We start from the raw sequence: 20,966 nt of genomic DNA, 5'->3' as shown, positions 1-20,966 counted from the left end.
TATCTATCTATCTATCTATCTATCTATCTATCTATCTATCTATCATCTATCTATCTATCTATCTATCTATCTATCTATCATCTATCTATCATCTATCTATCTATCTATCTATCTATCTATCTATCATCTATCTATCTATCTATCTATCTATCTATCTATCTATCTATCTATCTATCTATCTATCTATCTACCATCTATCTATGCGTGATCTCCTGCACAGCTTCATATGTCTTCTGAACCCAATCACTTGGGCTGTGGAGAGGGAGTGGAGGCTGGCAGGCAAAGCCATGCATTAGAGATCCACGCAAAATAAGGCAACTCCAACCTGGATCCTATCTGGGAGACACTCCCCTGTTTTCCTCTCCCTCTCTCCTCCCATGGTGGGGGCCTGGGCAGCCTAAGAGTAGCTCTCTCCTTGGAGGCGACTAGCAAGCAAACAAATATGGTGTTCTGGATGGGAGGTAGCGTGAAGCCACACCTCTGGCCAGCGAGAGTGGAGCAGGCAGGGCGTACACCTTCCTCATAGTAGCACTGGTGCTGGCCAGGAGGGGTGCACGAGCTGAATGTTTGGAGCTGTGCTCAGTGGAGTTTGCAAACGGGCTTGGTGGAGCCACTTAGTGGAGAGACCCTGGCCCATTTGGTTTGTTTCAGTGTGGGGTGGGAACGCAGAAGGCAGAGGAAATCCGTGCCTTTCATTGTTCAGCCCTCAAAGACTCCTTTGGTGTGACTGGGAGGGGAGGGGGAGAGGCGGGGCCAGCCAGTGGTGGGTTTTTTCCCCTTTAAATTGTAAAGTGGGCTCTGTGTGCCACCTCTGGCACTGTCCCCTAGGTTCACCACCAGGGTCTCGGACTTTGGGTCTGTTGATAAACTTTTGACTCTTAATCTTGTTCCTGGAAATTCCTGTGGGTATTTCCTTCTATCTACTTTAAACTGGAATTAGGTACTGTATTTTATTTTGATTTGATTTTATATGGCCACAATACCAATCAATTAATAAATAATTACTACTAATCCTGTGGATATGAGAGCTGCTTCTCTGGACTGAGATATAAGCATCTTGTGTAACTTCTAATTGTGCCTCTGTCAGTCTTGACAACTACAACTTAGGCTCTGGATATTTGTGTGACCATATTCCCTCAACAGCTTCTGCTAATCCAGTAAGAATGATAAATGACTTCTGAAGTCATTCACCAAAGTCAGTACTATCCTTCCCATAATAAGGAACACAAGGGAATATTTTTTTCTGCAGCTACTTCTCTCCTTTGAAGCAAGGCCCCACCTGAGGTCAACTCGCACCATCTCTGCTGGCATTCAGGAAAGTCTCCAGAATCTGGCTGTTCCAGAAAGCCTCTGAAGATTGATAGTCTGCTACTGCTACTAAGCAATGTTTTGTTTGTGTCTCAATGACTATTCGTTCTGTAGTTTGGGCTGGTTTTCCCCCCTTTAAATTGTAAAGTACCCTAACGATGCCTGCTTCATAATAAGCGACCCAATATTGTAATAGAAAAAGCAGTGATTTATTAACAGCTTCATTAGGCATTATTCATTAGGCATTTCTTATTCGCAGCCATCTTTTTTGCTTTCTTCAACTGCTTCTGAACTTTGCCCATGTTCCTGTCCTCCATTCAGTCTGTGTCATAAATCACGTTATCCAATAGCTTCATTCATCTCAACCCAGCTACTGTAATCTGAAATCCGGCTCAGACGACGCTCTGCATGGAATGTCAACACAGAGAGTTGACATCCGGCTCCCCTTACTTTGCAAAGGCAATCTGTGCAAGCAAAAACAATTTGAGTACCAGTATGGGATTCAAGGCTACGTCCTTCCCCCAGGCTTGTTTGGATTTTTTTCATGGAATCTCTCTATAAGGTGATCAGCCTGGATATTTCTACTCTTTACCCAAGATGTCTCCGACAAGGGATAGCCCTTCCACTTAATTAAGTACTGGAGTTGCCTTCTGTGCCACCTCGAATCAAGGATGCATTGCCTCTCATAATGGGTTTGGCCCCCTATGATCACAGGGCCTGGGGGCTCCCAGGGTAGTGGTCTCAGAGGGAATCCAAACACGGGTTTTAAGAGGCTATTATGGAATACTGGGTGAACCTTCCCTAGCAGTCGGGGCAGTTTCAGTTGCACTGAGACTGGGTTGATGATCTTTACTATGGGGAATGGTCCCAGTTTCTTGCTAGGGAGTCTTAACCTCAAATATTTTGTGGAGAGGTAAACCTTCTCTCCCACCAGGAATGATTGCTGCGGAGCTCGGTGTTTATCTGCCTGTTTCTTATTCTATTTTATCTATTCTATATTTTGTATCATTTTGAATTATTTAGGGGTCTTTTTGAAACTGGGTCATATATTTTAGGATTTTTAGTCAATCATGGCCACTGAAAAGAAAAGCTACACTATATACAAAGCACCTGCACGATGCCCTTTGTGACCTTCCTTACACAATTATTCCCATAAAGAATTGTATTCTTTATCCTGCCTAGGCAGGGGGTTGGACTAGAAGACCTCCAAGGTCCCTTCCAACTCTACTATTGTATTGTATTGTATTGTATTGTATTGTATTGTATTGTATTCTACAACTATATCAATGACATTTTCAACAGGGTGGCAATAAGGGCCAATTGATACTTTAAATCTTTAGTATAAACAAGTTTAGATTTGTTTGTACTGAAAGATTGTATGTCGGAATGGATACAATATTCTACCAGTAAATGAGTCACAGCTGTGTATCTTTAGATTTCTTCTATGTCACTCCAGGGATTAGGTAAAGTGTTGCTCTTCAAAAAAAACCAATGCTATAGGAGCAAAACAAATAAAAACATATCTTGATGGCTATCTTTCTATTCCCCATACTACATAAGGCATCTTTCTTTCCTTGCCAAACCATGAGTCCATTTCCTTCCTCTGTATTTCTATTTAATTCTCATTTTGTCTGTTCTGCTGCTGAAAATTGATGGTCTGCTAATTCTCTGCTGAATTCCTTTATTCCTTGGTTTCATTTTTTAATGGAGATAACCATCTCATTTCAATGTACATTAAAGTTTTCAGAAAACAACAGTATACAAATGTTCAACACTGCAACAGTATACTTTTTCTAAACAGTGAATGGTGCTTTAGAAACTATAACATTCATGTAGCAGCAGTTATGGTAATCAACTAAAAATCATTTTGATCAATTAGAAAAGCTTGGAATATCTGGGAGACTATGAGTTTAAGCCTTCTGGTAAGGATGGAAGCCAGCTGGATGACTTGGGCCAAACATGTTCTCCCAGCCCAACCCATCTCACAAGGTTGTTGTTTTATGGGAAAAAGGAATAAGAAGAGGAAGGAACATTATTACTTTGAACTGCACAAAATAAAGACAGGATATAAATTTAATAAATAAACAATAGTTTTCTTTCATTAAGATTATGACTGTATTTCAAGCATGGCCCTAAACTATACATTTTGTTTAAACATGGTTCATTGCTTAATGCACAATGTATGAATTTACATATAACATTAAACTGTAATATAAATCATAATCTATATAGGGCCTTAGATAACCCCATTTGGAATACCATGCCCAGTTCTGGAGACCTCATTTATATAAAAAAGAGATTGATAACCTCATTTATATAAAAAAGAGATTGATAACATTGAGTGAGTCCAGAGATGGGCCACAAAAATGGTGCAAAATCTGAGGTACAAAACATACCAACAGAGATTATGAATATGTACAATCTAGAGGACAGAAGAGAAATGGGAGACATGATTGAAACCTTTAAATATATTAAGGGTATGAGTAAGGCTGTACAATATTAAGCAAAAATCAAGAACATGGAGGTATAACTTCAAACTCTCAGGAGGGAAGTTCAGAAGTAATGTTAGAAAGTATTACTTCACAGAAAGAGTAGCGGAAGCTTGGAACAAACTTTCAGCAGGGATAGTGGGTCAGTCATCAGTAACTGAGTTTAAATATGCTTGGGATAAACACACATTCATCATCTAACAAAAATAAAACCATAGTAATAAAAAACTTCAAAGTGCAGCCACTTGGACCACTAAGTCTTTTTCTGCTGTTGTTTTTCTATGTTTCTATAAATGACAATGCAAATGAATAACAATGACTTATACTGACAACATGTTAACTGAATAAATGATAAACTTAGTAAGGGATTACATAAAGGGTTACATGAATCCCATCATTGTCTTTCTCATCTCCACTGGAGTAGTAGTCAAGGAGAGGAAGGATGTTTAAGGTGAAAGAAAAACACTCACAGATAAACATTTTTTATCCATTTCCCAGTCAAATTCCCATCCTGCTGCTTTTAATGGAAGGCAAAAGTTTGGCCTTAGCCATAGACTAAATTGGTTGCAAATCAAGAGATGACATAAAATAAAACTTATCAAAGAACCTTACCTGTTCTGCTGTCCATTGGTCCAAAATCCAATGAATATTTAACCACATGGTAGTTGTTCCATACATAAAGGAGGTTATCCCTTGGATTATAATCCACTGCAGCAATATACTGATATGAATTTGGAAATGGAACATCCACTACACTTTCCTTGCTTTGTTCAGTGTTGTATATATAGTCAATTTTATTTCCTGTAGCTTCATTATCATCGTCTTCATATACAGATTTCACTACATATAAAATGCCACAGATCATGAATGCATTGGAAGCTGACCTTTTGTCATAGGATGTATCCCATGTCCCTTCAATCCTCAAGGTATAAGGGTTTAGCTGACTAATGACTATTTTACCATTATTTTGTTCTGTTGCATAGATCACCCAAAGACCATTCTCATCAACAGCCAGGTCTATATCAGATTTGCCTCCCCATCTATAGGGGGATGTATCGTGGTAGTTGGCATTAGCAATGATAGCTTCCCCACTTTTTATTCTTGTCCGTAGATCAAATTTGACAATGTTCCTGGTTCTTTCTTTGTTGAAGAATAAAGCCCCATCGTACACCACAAACCCTGTGCCATCCACTCTGTGTGGGAGCTTGTAAGTTGTAGTTGGCCTTCCAGCAATGAAATCATCTTTGGAAGAATATTCTGTCAGAGTGTCAGTTCTGTATGGTGTCCATGGCATGTAGTAAATCTTGTCAGAAGCCTGCAGTGGATCCTTACACCAGGCTCCTGACTGGTGATCAGATTCAAATAAATGTTCACTCTGGTATACTCCTTTTAGTAGTCCAGGGCAAAGAAAAACTGAAGGGAAGGAAGAGGTTAAAAGTAAAATTGATTATTAAATGTGATAGAAGAATTTTCTTGGCACTTAGACATTTATAACTCAAGTTCCAGGAGAAGAACTAAAAATATCAGTCTTCTCCTAACTCTGAAAATACATGAATGGGGCTCTGCACTAAAAAGGTTATAAGGGGAAATTTATAGGGATTATAAATTTTAACTTTGACATGACATATACAACATACACTGCTATAAAACCAAAAAAGCAACTAAAAAGACATTTAAACTCTTATTTCAGAGAAATCATTCTTATAGTGTGCAGTTTAAATAAAGGGCTGGGGAATTGCCACATAAATACATTCAGAATGAATCCATAGCAAATAATAAACAATTAAAAGAATGTGTCCTGAGGAAGGAAAAAAAATAGTAGCAATAAAAAGGAAAAAGCGAAATGCAATACAGGAAGACTAAGTTGAAGCATTAAAATGTCCTCTGAAATACATAAAAATAAAAACATTACTTAAGCAATTCATAACTGCCAAGACCGACCTGTTGAGATGTTCCATTCCACAGATCTTGTGACTAATATTATTTCCCTCCAATACCAAAATATGGTTTTAGATATAATTCCATTTCTTTTTAAGAAACATTTTTAAATGCCAACTTTGCTACATGATTGTACAGGTAGTCCTTGACTTATAGCCAGTGGTGGGATTCAGCCAGTTTGCACCACTTCGGGAGACCGGTTGTTAACTTTCTGAGCAATTAGGTGAACTGGCTGTTGGGAGAAATCATTACGGCACCAGTGCTTATAGCCTTCCATTTACCAATCACTCAAAGTTACAATGGCCTTGAAAAAAGGTAATTTATGATCAGTCCTTGCACTTGCAAGTATCACAGCATTCTGATAGTCACATGATCAAAATCTGCACGATGGTTGCAGTGGCCTGGGGTCATCTGATCATCATTTGCGACTTTGCCAACCAGCTTCAACCAGCAAAATCAATGGGGAAAACTAAGTTTGCTTAGCGACCACAGTTGCAGTGATTTGCTTAACACCCATGGCAAAAAGATCGTAAAATTGGGTGTGGCTCACTGAACTGACTGCCTTGCTTAGCAATGGAAATTTTGATCCCAGTTTGTGGTCATAAGTTGAGAACTACCTGTACTTAAATTTTCAGAATGAAATCCATTGCATTATAATGTTATTGTATTTTTCGTTCAGATAAGAAATGTTTTTTATATAGTTATTAAACTAAGTCAAACTAGGTATGACACAAAATTCGTGTTTGTATTTAATATGTTGGTTTATAGAAATACAAACAGCATCAGCTGGGATGTATGTGTCAATTAATGGAAATTAGCAGGTATGGCCTGCAAATCCTTTCCTCTCCTGTTTTGGTCTTTAGGACAATCCTTATACTGGATGTTGTTTGCAACTGAAGCAGAAAGGGAATTTTCTTACAGCATTAATCCATCTTCAAAAATTTCCTACCTCAATCATTATTTTTATGCGACATTCAAAGAATGAATGTGGCATCATCTTGGATTGGAAGGACCAAAGCAAAGCATGAGCAGAAGAAGTGTTCCTACACAAACTGTATAGCAGAGCCTTACCTATTGAGGCCAATCTCTCACTAAAGGCTCAATTTGGCATTAAGACGGGCATTTCAAAAACAATTATATGTTAATATTGAAATTGAGATGCCAAGACTTTTGTAAGAGATCTGATCTTAGCCGCAGCCAAGGCAGAAAAATAAGGCAGAAAAGGAAGTAGTATAGAAACTTTGCTCGGTATATTTATGTCAATATGCCAATTCTAAGTCAGCTCCATTTAGAAAATGGCAAAGATGCTGACCTCTTTGGTGCTTTCCCAGCCTTTCCCACTGACCAACTCCCAATTGACATACAAGGCACCCATTTCACCCTCTAGAGTTCCTGATGGCAGCCCTGTCCCTGTTTATTGTGTTTGGCCCTCAAGCCAATCAGAATTGCACATCCTGGAATTACAGTTGCCTGAGGAAAAAGGGTTGGTTACTTGGCTTGCCAGAGACCATTGGGGGTGGGAAGTGTTTCTCATACTCTATGGCGTCTTCTGAGGTGAAACAAAATGAGGGGAAATGACAGCTTTGTCTCTTCCTTTTGCAGCTAGTATGAACTTTGGGCTTCTTTCTATTTGGAAATGATTCCCTCCAAATGTTTGGTTTCTTCCAACAGCAATTTTCATCCTAAGTCTACTTGCTTTGAACCTTAATTCTAAGTAAATAATGAAATATTTAGTTGAGTGTAGGGAGGCGGTGGTGTTGGGGTTTAGACCAGGCTTCCCTAATTTGCTTTACTTCTACTACCTTGTGATTGGCTCAAGGAATCAGAAGACATCTTTTAATTCTATATAGGGGCGTAGATCAGGTGTGTCCAACCTATGGCCCGAGGGTCACATATGGCCCTGGACAGCTAAAAATGTAGCCCCACAAGATTGCAAATGTTTAACATTATTAAATGATTGTTAGTTATATTTTCTATGTGGCCCAAGACAATTTCTCTTCAGTCAAAGTGGCCCAGGCAAGCCAAAAGCCATGCCTTAGATCAAACCCTTAGAGTCAGACTGAATTTCCAAGGATCCCTGGACCTGAGTATTCTCAGCAAATATCCTTTGTCCCTCAAAAAAAGAATGGCAGAAACGCAATAGAGGCTCAAGGTAGGAACAAAACTTTCAGCTTTCATGCTACCATTTGGCAAGTTACCTTCTCTTTCTTTCAATTCTTTTAAAATATAATTTCAAAGAAAGATGTATTCCCTTTCTTTCTACAGTAGTATTGCTTTGCACTGGGAGTATAGGAGCACCTTTACCCAACATTCTCTATAGCTTCATGATTAGCTTTGAAAATCACTTTCTTTTGGGAACTGAGTTCTGATTCTCAGAACTTTCATTTCTGACTCTGCAACCTCTTTTTTTTTAATTTACAGAACATCAGACAAATCTGCACAGTTGATATACTAAAAAATATGAATGGAAAAGTTCCCTAGCAATTTATTTCCTTTTGTGTGGATGAGGGGTGACAGAAACACTGATGCTGTGGAACTGCCCTAAAGGATCCCTCTCAAAATTAAACACTGAACACTTTGGACTGTCACTAAAAGATATCACTATGAATACATTTAAAATGGGAGCGTTTGAACTGATTACTAAGATAATTTATTTTTATATTAGTTCTTTTCAACTTATGATTATAAGTAGACATTTTTACCTCATCCCCTTTTCTGTAATCTTAACCCTAGGCATTCCCAGGCATAGTAAATACCAGACCTTTGAATTCAACAAATTGTAGGGAAACAAGTCCCTCTGTCTTTGCATTGAAAATGGAATGAGGTATAAAAAATGCATATTTAAAATTATAGCTGCAAATACCCACATAAGGGCATTTTTATGTTCAATGAAACAAATTTATAACATGAAAATTAAGGAATATTCTCTTAGCTAGTTATTGTGTGTCTGCTTGGTTAGTTATTGAAGGCTGAAAAAATTGCAGGAGTGAAGATTAAGAAGCTGGAGAGGCACTGTATATTTGTGTGCGTGCATGTGTGCAATGCTCCTCAGAGGAGGCTGGCCCAGGGTCACCTCTACCATGATGAAAAAGCAAGTGTACACTGATGAATCCACTTGTGATTTCTCAGTTAACTGGATGATGCTGGAACTGCCATAAGGACCATGGACTGCCTCAGTCTCTTCAAAAGGAGCTGTGGGCATGCTGCTATTTAAGAGCCAGGCAGCATTCAAGTTTAATAAATTATTATTAATAGTGCAGTTTTAAAATTTAAAACAATTATAGCATGTTACCCTCGCCGGGCACTTTTGAATTAAAGTCATTTCCCCCCCCCAATAAATTTTAATCCCGTTCACTTTATGAACAAATTGAGGCGAAGAAGTAGTTAGCACAATGGTTCCCCTCCTATTTGGATAGCTAATTCCAAAAGTGGCACTTAGGAGATGTTTGTTTATTTCAGGGAAATTATGAAATGGGTTCCTCCGGACTTTATTTCCTGAGGTTTTAAACATGCATATTATTATCAATATGCTGCCGGTGACACCCAGTCCTCCTTTCCTAATACAAATAAGGCAATTGATATTCAGAAGCAGAATAAAGAATCAATTTAAGAGCTAATAAACTAGGATTCAGTCTAGACAAAACAGCATTAAAGGATGTATCCTGAAGAATTATTTGGGCCTTCAAAAATTTATAGGTATCTCAATCTGCTCTCGCCAAAGAAGGGAAGTTACAAAAGAGATGATGGCCTATTTCTAAAATGCCTTTGCCTGGCATCTATATTGTGTGTGTGCGTTTTTAGTGCTCTCTATTGCCAGCATTTAAAAACAATTTGGATGATTTTAGAACTTCTTTTATGGCCTGCTTCATTAGTGTGAGTTTATAGATAAATTTCATGTTACGTCTTTTTATTGTTGCTGGTGATTTTGCACTGACGATTCCTATGCTTTCTTTTATATTGCTTTGTTTTCCTCAATATGATTTCAATGGATTATTCATTGCCCTGGGAACTGCAGGGGTCAGTTTCAAATAATAATAAATAAATGAGTAAAATAAGCAAGTAAGTGCATAAATAGATTCATTATTAAATAGGTGATACTGTACTATTATGTTTTTCATGGCTTTGATAAGGCAAACTTCAACAACAAAATGTGTAATAAGTATACCAATCAACTTTATCCTAGATCTTCAAAAATCTATATTAAGTTGGTACAGTATACACTCAAATGCAGAAATACATCTTCCCTATGTACTTATAGATCCAAACTCCCCCAAAAGTGGGAGCCTTGGGTCAAGTGAACACATATTATAAGCTGGAGAGAATAAACTAGGCAGTGTGGTCTTGGTCCTTCTGTCTGTCCAACTGTACTAGGCATCAAACCACATACAGTACAGAAAATTTAGTTTTCAATTTTTGGACAAGAATTATTCAAACCCTTCTTCCTTCAATTTATACTTCGAAGCTATAGCTTGTACACACTCAAAAAGGTATACCACCGAAGTCCAAAAAGTTACTTATAAGTAGGCATGCATGAAATTGTACCTTTTAATGTTTATTATTAAATATTATACTAAAACAATTTTCAATACTACAATATGTGAGTATTCTTGCAAATTATTTCACGTGCTTCCCATAAATTGTGAGGAAGCAGAAGGAATACATTATAATTGTTAAAACAATCTGTAGGAAAGAAGAATGGTACTATTAAACATTTCTTGCAAAAAGATGAGATGTTAGTATTAAATAGCAGCCACTCCTTCCCTGACCAAATCTTTAATAAAAGAGATTAAAGTGGTGTAGGTTAATGATGAAAGAGCTTCAACTAACATTCAAGCATTTGACATTTTATCCTCGAATTGCTTAGAATGAGTATATGTATAAAACAGGTGAAAGCTATTTAATTACCTTTTTGTTCCACTTCTATTGAAGAGAAAGAAGAAAAGCAAGAAAGAGAAAAAGAAATAGATTAATGGTACTGTACTGAGCAGACATCTTTGCTGTTGCATTGAAGTTTTAGCCTCTGGTTCATTTTCAGTTACAGTTTGTGAACATGATGTATCTAAGATCTAAGGTCTTTAAATTTTAAAAAAAGTACATTACAGTGTTAAAAGGCATGCAGCATCATTTCCAAGAAACCATTAACAGCATTATAAAACTTGTATTAATTTTAATGTGAAAAGTTTTAGGATCCTATAATGACTGAAAACCCCTAATTACATTAATTCCAGGAATTGTCTCCAAATGAGAATATATTCCCGAAAAGATGTCATAGCCTGCAACCTCCAATAGCATTACATTAGTAAACAACATATTTCTTCCTGCATTTTAATCAGAAAAAAATAAAACAATAGATCAAACACGATATTATATAAAAACTTCAGCTTTTTAGTAATGAATTCTTCATGCATGTAATGAATGATATATTTTTTTAAATCTACTCTCCATCAATTAAGCAATATAAAAATAATGATTTCTAAGTGCATTAAGTAATCACTTTCTTAATGATACACAGTTTTCACAAACTAATAATAGGAATTGATTTAGAAAAAGCACAAAGCACCGATACAACATAATTTAAAGGATTTTAACAGGTTTTAGATTGTTGCAGACATTAAAAGGCTTTCTATGCAATGTCAAAATCAGAATGTAAGGATGGAAAAATGGCACTATAAGGTCCTATATTAAAATGACAAAGGAAAACTTCTGAGCTCATATTTAAAGAATGCCCATTTTCTCTATTTCTAATCATAGTGAACATACAGGCAGATAAAGTCACAAAGAATTCTTGTTCCAAAACAGGGAAGTGTGTTAAAAACAAGGTCTTGTGACACTAGACTCAGCAACTGGCCTGGAGTTTGTTTATGAATATCCTGCATTTATTATATTTAAAAATCATGGCTGCTAAGATATTCACCTTCTTCATCCTACTTTCCCCACAACAACCCTGTGAGGGGAGTTGGGCTGAGAGAGTATGACTGACCCAAGGTCAAGCTGCCATGGAGTTCTTGGATGATAAGTCCTGGCCAAGAATGTTAGATAAGTACCATATTTTTCAGAGTATAAGACGCACCGGAGTATAAGACGCACCAAGGTTTTGAAGAGGCAAATTTTAAAAAAAGTAGGTGGGTAGATGGAGGGATAGAGAGGGAGAGAAAGAGAGAGAAATACAGTAGGTAGGTAGGGAGGGAGTGTAGTTAGGTAGGTAGGTAGATAAAGGGATAGAGAGAGAGAGAGAAATAGAGTGAGTGAGAGAGAGAGAGAGTAGGTAGGTTGGTAGGTAGAGGGATAGACAGAGAGAAATAGAGAGAGAGAAATACAGTAGGTAGGTAGGGAGAGAGTGTGTGTAGGTAGGTAGGTAGGTAGAGGGATAGAAAGAGAGAAATAGAGAGATAGAGAGAAATAGAGTAGATAGGTAGGTGTTTCTGCTGGCACAACACTTGATCAATGTAATTCTCATCAATCAGTTAAATAGCTTTCCAAGAGGAAAAAAAAAGTTTTTGCACTCTGCAAACGTCCCCAAAATGACCCGTTTTTCATGAAAATGGGCCCATTTCCCCCCCAAAAAGGCATGAATAGCCTTGGGGGGTGGGGGGTGGTGGGCTTGCAGAGTGTTCCTGAGGGGGGGGGGCAAAAATGAGCAAAAATAATGGCCCATTTTTTGTGAAAACAGGCACATTTTTTGTAAAAGCAATTGCATGCATAGCCTTATGGAGGCTTATAGAGTGCTGCTGGGGGCTGGGGGAGCAAAAATGGCCCTTTTTCGCACTCATTTCTGCCCTCCCCAGCCCCCAGGAGCTCTCTGAAAGCCTACACAAGGGTATGCACGACGAGTTTGGTGAAGGGGGCGGGGCTTCGGGAGGCAAAAAATACTGTATTCGATGTATAAGATACACCCAAATTTTCAGCCTCTTTTTTGAGGAAAAAAGTTGCGTCTTATACTCCAAAAAATACGGTATTTACCCAATTGGTAGTTTGGAATGCTAAGCAGTAAGAGAGAAGTGGGGTGTGTGTGGACGAAACACTCTATTCTAAGAACCAAATGGGAAATTGGGGACCAAAGAAATGCTTCCAAGCACATTTGTCTCAAACATCCTCTCTTTCCATTCCCAGTTAGCAACCCTGTAAAGAGCCAGTTTGGTGTAAAGCAGGGGTGTCAAACTTGCAACGACACATTGTCATATGATGTATCACAACTTTTTTCCACTTCGCTAAACCGGTGGTGGCCATGGCCAGTCCCATGGCCTGTGGGCTGCGGGTTTAACACCCCTGGTGTAAAGCATCAGGATAGAAACAAGGAAACCTGAGTTCTAGTCCCATCTGAGGCATGAAGCTAGCTGGGTGACTTTGGGCTAATTAGTTTCTCTCAACCCTGGGAAGGAGGCAAAGGCACTTCTGAAAACCCTGGGAAGAAAACAGAAGGGGCCTACCTAGGAGATCTCTGAGAATTTGAGATCAATCAGACACGAATGGAAGGAAAAAGAAAACCCAAAAGGCAGATAAATATTGTGAACGTAATACAGAATGCTGAGAGGAAATCTAACAACAGAATTTTAAAGCGCCAGGCTATTTAACCAGGGAAGACAGCAAGAACTGAGAACATGAGAGCTTTGATAGATTATATCACAATGAGTGCCTGGGATTATCCAATTAGAGGCAATTGGGAGACTGGGAGCTAGTACACACTCTTACGGCTAACAAGCATGCATGGAGATTGTTATGGAAGCACACATGGGACCGGACTGTGTTCTGCATTTTTTGATTCAGAAGTCTCCTTTTGCTTCATTATTGCATAAAACAAACTCATTTCCTTAGCAGGTCACTAGAAGACAGGACATGAAGGAAGTAGTTTGGCATATATAGTCATTGTTCCTCCTCAGGTCTTGTTGCCTTATGTTTACTTCGTTTAATTTCTCAGTGCATCATTTCTTCTTCCCATATATGCAACTGCCAAACCCCTAGTATTACAAGCAGCACAACTCAACATCTAGAAAGCTAGTGAGAAGAACAAATATTTAAAATGAGTCAGTTCCTTACATAATTCTGTCTGGGAAGGAATAGTATTTTTTTTTATTTTAATCTATTTCCTGATTTTTTTCCTCATCCTTACTAAATATTTTAGTCCTATATGTTAAACATATGTTAAAAATATGTTAAACGGGTCTTCTACTATACTTACTGTGCATTGATAAAAGTGAAGTACAAAAATGAATGTTAATTTAATTTTGATTTGCATATTGGTTTGTAAACTGTAAATTAGATTGTACAGCTAGTCCTTGACTTATGACCACAATTGAGCCCAGAATTTATGTTCCTAAATGAGAAATTTGTTAAGTGAGTTTTGTTCCATTTTATGACTTTTCTTGCCACATTTATTATGTGAATCCCTGCAGTTGTTAAATTAGTAGCAATAGCACTTAGACTTATATACTACTTCAGAGTGCTTTGCAGCCCTCTTTAAGCAGTTTACAACATCAGCACATTGCCCCCAACAATCTGGGTCCTCATTTTACTGACCTTGGAAGTAGAGAAGGCTGAGTCAAACTTGAGTCGGTCAGAATCGAACTCCTGGCAGTCAACAGTGAATTAGCCTGAGTGAATCTGGCTACCCCACTGACTTTGTCAGGTCAGAAGGTTGCAAAAGATGGTCACATGACCTGCAACCATCATAAATATGAGCCAGTTGTCAAGCATCTGAATGGAAATCACGTGACCACGGACATGATGCAATGGTCAAAAGTGTGAAAATTTGTCATAAGTCACTTTTTTCAGTGCTGTTGTAATTTCGAACAGACACTAAACAAACCATTGTAATTCGAGGACTAACTGTATTGCATTAAAAATACAAATCTTTTCCTTTAATTCCTGATGTCCATAAAAAAAAGTCTTGCAATCCATGTAGATTGTCCTGCAACTCAAAGTTCAGTACTTCTTTTAATATATCAGGTATCTTTTAATATAGAAAAGACAAAACAGACTCCACCACTTTCTAAAAGTGGATTCTCATTTACTGCTTCACAGAATGTCTGCATATACATAGACAGATAGTCCTTGACTTATTAACGTTTGCTTAGTGAATGTTTGAAGGTACAATGGACCTGCCCAAGGATACTTACAACTCAGTTCCAATGTTCTGATGGCTGGACCCTCCTCCCCACCCCCGGTCATGGAACTGCATGTTGAGCTCTTGGCAACAGCCTTCATTTATGGATGTTTGCAGTTTACCTGGCACTTTTATGATATTTTGCTGAAAATCAGGATGCATTTTCATCTTTTAGCAAAAATGTCCATAGTGAACAGTAGGTTTGCTTTACAACTACAGCATTTGCTTTAGTACTGCTGCAAAAAAGTCATAAAATTGGATCAGTCACATGAATGATCAGCTTTATGACTGTTACAACTTATGATCATAATAGCAGGCTCAATTATGGTTGTAAGTTGAGGACTACCTCTATACACAATCACACTTATACAGAGTAGTGGAGGATACATATTTTCCTGCTCACCATGAAAAACTTTAGAACACAGAACATAGAATAAGAATAGAATAACAGAACAGAATGACAATGACATGGAAGTATGTATAGGAAGAAAACTGTCTAATGTGTTCATTATATTTGCTCCTTTTCAGAAATCACACTAATTCAGAAAGATACTAATAACAACAGCAACAATCATTTGTAGTTTAATCTAGCTTTCAAATTCCACTCGTTACAAAGAAAACTAGTTTGTATCACTGATGGTGAATTTGAATTATGTGCTCTGAGGTACTTCTTTTTAAAAAAGGTAGGAATATTTACATATTTAACAATTATTTATTTTAATATTTTAATAAGTTTGTTAGCCAGATGAGGAAACTCTCAGATCCTCTAGTTATTGGAGCAGAGCATAGAACATTCACAAGTAGGGCTGAAGACAAAAATGTGACCAAACCAAAATGACAAGAAAGCCTGGTCTTTGGTAGGAAAATCTGAAATGGTCAAAGCAGAAATAAAAGCATGCCAAATTGCTTGTATTAAGAATAACTACATTTTATTGAAGTGGAGAAAGCCACGCTCACCCAGATATGCTATATACTATGTACTATGCATGATATGATTCAGAGCATGAGTAGAAATGAAAAGCACTTGAAAGCTGTGGTTGGTACAAAATGCAGCAATCTGAATATGGCCAGGTGACAGCTATTGTGGCTACATAACATAAGATGCCGCAGAGATTATTTTAATTACAAAAAAGCTTTTAAGGGTAATTCAAAGTGGTGGTTTTAACCTTTAAAGCCTTATGTGGATTGATGCCAAGGTATCCCCAGAACTGCCTTTTGGATGCTACCTATTCTGAAGTGCATCTGAGATAGGGAAGCTCAGGATACACCACAGTCCTTAGGTCAGAGGTGTGTAATGCTTTGTAACACTCCCCCACATTTTCTGCAAACGCTCCCCATTTTTATAGAACAGCCTCCATCCATAAGGTTCAAGTTTACGCTGGCATGATTTAAAGCAACTTGAAAACAAAGGATATTGGGAGCCAAGGGGCTTTTCTAGTTGTGCAAAGCTGTATGTTTCTATTTATATTATGTGCATTTATCATAATTTTATTCTGTTATGGTTCCTTGTGCTGATTTTATGACCAAAACCACATTTCAGTTGAAGTTGACAGGATGCTGAATAAATAAACCATGTTACATTAATGAGAGTAGGTGTTCCAGAAAGACAAACCTGAAAAATATGTAGTTAGAATATAAAGTCAATGTAAAGAACAAATTGAGTACACTTCCTTATGTGAAAAAGAACCTGAAACGTTATGGGAGTAAGTGACTATTCCCAAGAGGAAAAGATTTATGTGACTTTCAAAACAAGCTATCAGGATAGCCTTGGGCAACAGGGCTATAGAATGACTGAACAGAGACTTTCAACTATAAAGCAAAGTGGGGTTAGGAATGATAGCTTAATCAAAGCATGTCAACAAACAGAAGAATATAAAAAAGGAAAGGGAAATGAGAGAAGATCAGAGAAATCACAAGAGGATCTACGGTTAATATAAGAATACTAAAGAGTACTCACCGAAAAGATCTGAAGGAGGCAAATTAGGTTAAAGGAAGATTATACTGAACCCTTTTCAAATGTGCTTACAGAATGACAGAAACATTTGTAGAAAGGATATATATTCAGGAGCTGACTCCATTAAAAAGTGAGTCAGTACAGCTAAGAAACTAGCTATCAAATAGGAAAGTATCAGGCAGGAAAACCCACAGAACTATTCAGAATTTCAGGAAAAGAGGCAGTCAAAGTACTAATAATTCTATGTGTAAAAAGTGTAAATAAATGATATTTGGGGTCCAGAAATTGGAAAATATTGGTTTATATGCTTAACCAAATCCACAGAAATGTAAGAGATTGTGCAAATTATATTAATTCTTTAGACATTTTTGTTAGAATGTTATTAGGAAGAATAGAGCTACATACAGAGACAAAATGCCAAAGAACATAAGATTTCAGAAAAGACAGAAAAAATGAAATTGGATAGATAACTTAAGATGGGTAATAGAAAAAGAATGTATGGAGATTTATCTTTACTATCTATCACCACTTTTAAATTGTTAGAATGAGAAACACACTAAGGTTCACATGAATGCCATAAATTCTAATTATGTTTCTTAGCAGCCTTTATAAAGACAAGAAGCTGCTATAAAAACTGAATTTGGAGAACCAGAAAAGAAAAGAGAATGAGGCAATGATATGTGTCCATTTCTGAATATCTTAAAGTATAATGTATAAAGTATAAGAATGGCCGGAATGAAAGAGACCACAACTAGCCAGAACAATGACAGTCTGATATATTCAGAGGCTAGAATATTGTTCACAAGTAAAAAGAATTTAAAATAGGGCATTATGAAAGTTAAAAAAAAGTTTTATTTTAACGACATAAAACTGCATGCATAGTCAACTTGTAGCTGGTGATAAGATTTAAAGGAGAGAGATAGCTTTATTTTCTGGAGCTCAAAAATAGATAAAAATGGAGAAAGTGCTGAAGAAGTAAACAACAGTTTTAATCCTAGGCAGAAAGGCAATGAAAGACTTATGAAGGATATTTCTATGATTATGCAAAGCTTTAAAGGAATGCTTTGATACATATACAGCTGTGGATGAAGCACTGCTTTGCAGCCTGAGAGCAAAGTGAGAGGGGCTTGTTGGAGAAAGTTCAGAGGAGACTTTTCCCAAAGTGCTGGCTGAAGGGTTTCCTAAGGGTAGCTTCAAACCTCCTCATATACCTAACAACTGTGAAGCTGGGCAGCAGCACCATGGACTTTGTGGGATGATCCATGCAAGGCCATGTGCAAGGAGTCTGTCTATATGGTATCCCAGAGCTGTCAGTCCTTTGTGACTGATCAGATTAGGAAGCCATGTCCTGTAGGTCCTTGAACTGCGCATGTGTGCACATGAGCAAACCGGCAGTAATGCTGGCTGAAACCCACCCCTGGTCACTATGTATTTTTATTGTAAAACTATAGTAACAGAATTCTCTCCCACCTTTTATCTTCATGAGAATGAGGGGCTAATTACATTCCTGTCCTAGACTCAGTCCTTTTTAAATCTCACCTCAGTCTTAGTAATAACTCTCCCTCCACTCCCTCAAAGCCCTTTCCTCTAGTAGCAAACCACTGGTGACTTTAAGCTTGCTGCTTACATTGCAGCTACTTGGTCAACCATGCCCCATTGCCACAACTTTCCAATTCACATCAAGGGTGTTTTGGAGTATATGACTGTGGTACAAATTATGACACAGATGCTGTTGCATCCTTGACGGAAAGTGCACCACCACTACAGCTGCACATAATAGGCTGTCCAAGATCTTTGCTATCCCAGTCTGGGCTACCAAGGGTTCAGAGTCCCCTCATTGTTGGCACCTCCTTTGTGCCTGCAAAAAATCCAAGTTAGGGAAAATAGCTGAGCATGCCTTTAAACCTCTGATTCACAATGCCAAAATTCTCAACAGGCCGTTTATGGCTTCTGGCCAGCATATCTGGCAAATGAATACATCTGGGACACGGTGGGAGGTGAGCCTTGAAGTCCTGCTTAGGAGCTTCGTGCAAAACAATTTGAGATCACCTGAATTACTTCACTGAAGCAAAATGCACAATCTTTTCCAAGTGAACCATGTCACCTAAATGGCCCAAAGCCATTTAAATAAATTTTAGTCATTCAGCACAAGCTGACTGCAGCACACAATGAAACAAATATGGTGTCAAATCTCATATGACCTAATTCATGTGAAAGACATTAATTCCTGAGGGCCCTGCAACTTACAAATTAATAGCTTGGCGAATATAGTTAAGACTTCTGCTTACACTTTGTTTGCATGTTATCTGACTTCCCTCCCAATGCCTCCCTGCATTCATTCAATATTCATTCCACATACTACTCTGTCCCATTTCACCTCCATAGATACTACCATCTCCCACACAGATTCTCCATTTCAGTATGGCATGACATACACAAAATCCCTCCCGCATTTCCACCTACATCCATCTCACTGCTCCGCATCTACAAACACATAATCTCCTCTCCCTAAAGGGAACACATCGTCACTGCAAGAATACTGTTTCTTAATATACCTATTTCAGAGGTGAGTTGCTCCCAGTTTTACTACTGGTTCACTTTGCACTCGCTTTGCTTGCACGTGCGCAGTTCAATGTAAGTTGTTCTTCGTGCATGCGCAGAACAATTTACAATGAACTGTGCATATGCACACACTACAAAATAATATGCTGGCAATGGCAGCAGGGACCAGGGAACCAATTCAGGGGCGTGGCCAGCTTGGGTCGCTGCCGGTTCTGTGACCCAGGCCAAAAAACCATTACCGGTTCGGCTGAACCAGGCCAAACCAGGAGCACCCACCTCTGACCTATTGCCACCTGTGCCACCTTTTCTCTCATTTATAATTCCCACCCCAGATGAACATTCTAGACATTATTCTCTTCTGCACACTCACATATAAATTACTCCTGTATACAAGACATCAAGTTGAACTCCATTGCTTCTTTTTTCACATACTGCTCCACTTCCCGCGTATTTTATTTCCAACTAATCTGGATTCTCTGAGATTCACTCAGCATCTTCTCCTACCCACAGCAAGGGTGTCAGACTCGCATCTTAAGGGGCGTCACATGACATATTGCAACTTCCTCCCTTCGCTAAGCTGGGCATGGGTGTGGCCAGTACATGACGCATCTGGCCCACGGGCCACGTGTTTGACAGCTCTGTTCTACAGTCACATCTCTGCCATATATAAATACAGCCCAATCTTTTCCTTTTCTTTCCACGCAGGAAAATACCAGTCATCCCATACTCCAAATTCCATTAATCCAGATAAAAGAAATAAAGTCACACATTCTTCCTCTTCGCTCACACTGTCCTTTTCCACATGCAATTCATTTTCTCCACATGCTCTTTTATTATATTCCCCCTTGTTATATTTGGCCTTTATTAATGCAGAGAAGCAAATCATAACAACATTCCAATAACAAAACCTAAAATACAGATCTTGAATTCAGTTATTCAACTATTCCAAAAGCATACTTTCATATATAATATAAAGCTTTATTTAAAATTGTCTGCTTGGAAATTCATATTATGGGAAGAAAATATGATCCGATGTGCTCAAAGTCCTTTTTCCACCTCTCCTGTAACAAAAACAAGGCATACTAAAAACTCTTCAATCTTGTACACTAACTAGGAATGCACAAACCACAACCAAATAAAAGTTGCTAATTCAACTTCTGAATTAATTTCCAAAATATGAAGGTGCTCATAGTCTGCTCTGATACATTTTCTAAATACCATTCATAAATAGGTCGACCAACCTGCTTTTTCTATCAATGGCTAACAGACATAAATGCAACTATTGAAGATAATCCTAGAACAAAGATGCACATCGCTGCTAAACACTTCAAAGGTGTGTTATAATCCTCCCTCCCTCCTTTGCACACCCTGATTCTCTCACCCCACCCTTCTCCCCACATTGCCTTCCAATCCCCACTCTTTCTTATTTATATATTACCATTGTTGGCTAAGCTAATTGATCACCTGTGATTCTTTCATTCAAAGAAAGCAAATCAAAAGCATAGCTATGCTATCTTGTAAGAGTGTCCCTAGAATCTGTTTTCCTTCCTAGGACAGATCACATTTAAACTTCAGAAGAAGAAACAAACAAATATTTGATCATTCAGATGACACA

The 20,966-nt window shown here is 38.0% G+C and overlaps 1 protein-coding gene across 1 annotated transcript in view; it reads right to left on the bottom strand.

The window, feature by feature from the left end:
- Positions 1-20,966, bottom strand: part of ADGRL3 (adhesion G protein-coupled receptor L3) — a 586,346-nt gene that overhangs the window by 250,755 nt on the left and 314,625 nt on the right. Inside the window, exon 7 of the mRNA XM_081943236.1 lies at positions 4,410-5,210. Coding sequence (XP_081799362.1) covers positions 4,410-5,210 — 801 coding nt within the window. The remainder of the gene's footprint in view (positions 1-4,409; positions 5,211-20,966) is intronic.

This window comes from Natrix helvetica, assembly GCF_964273705.1.
Source record: "Natrix helvetica genome assembly, chromosome: 2".
Lineage (NCBI taxonomy): Eukaryota > Metazoa > Chordata > Lepidosauria > Squamata > Natricidae > Natrix > Natrix helvetica.
The sequence above is the reverse complement of the archived record's forward strand: the minus strand, read 5'-3'. Positions and strand labels throughout refer to the sequence as shown.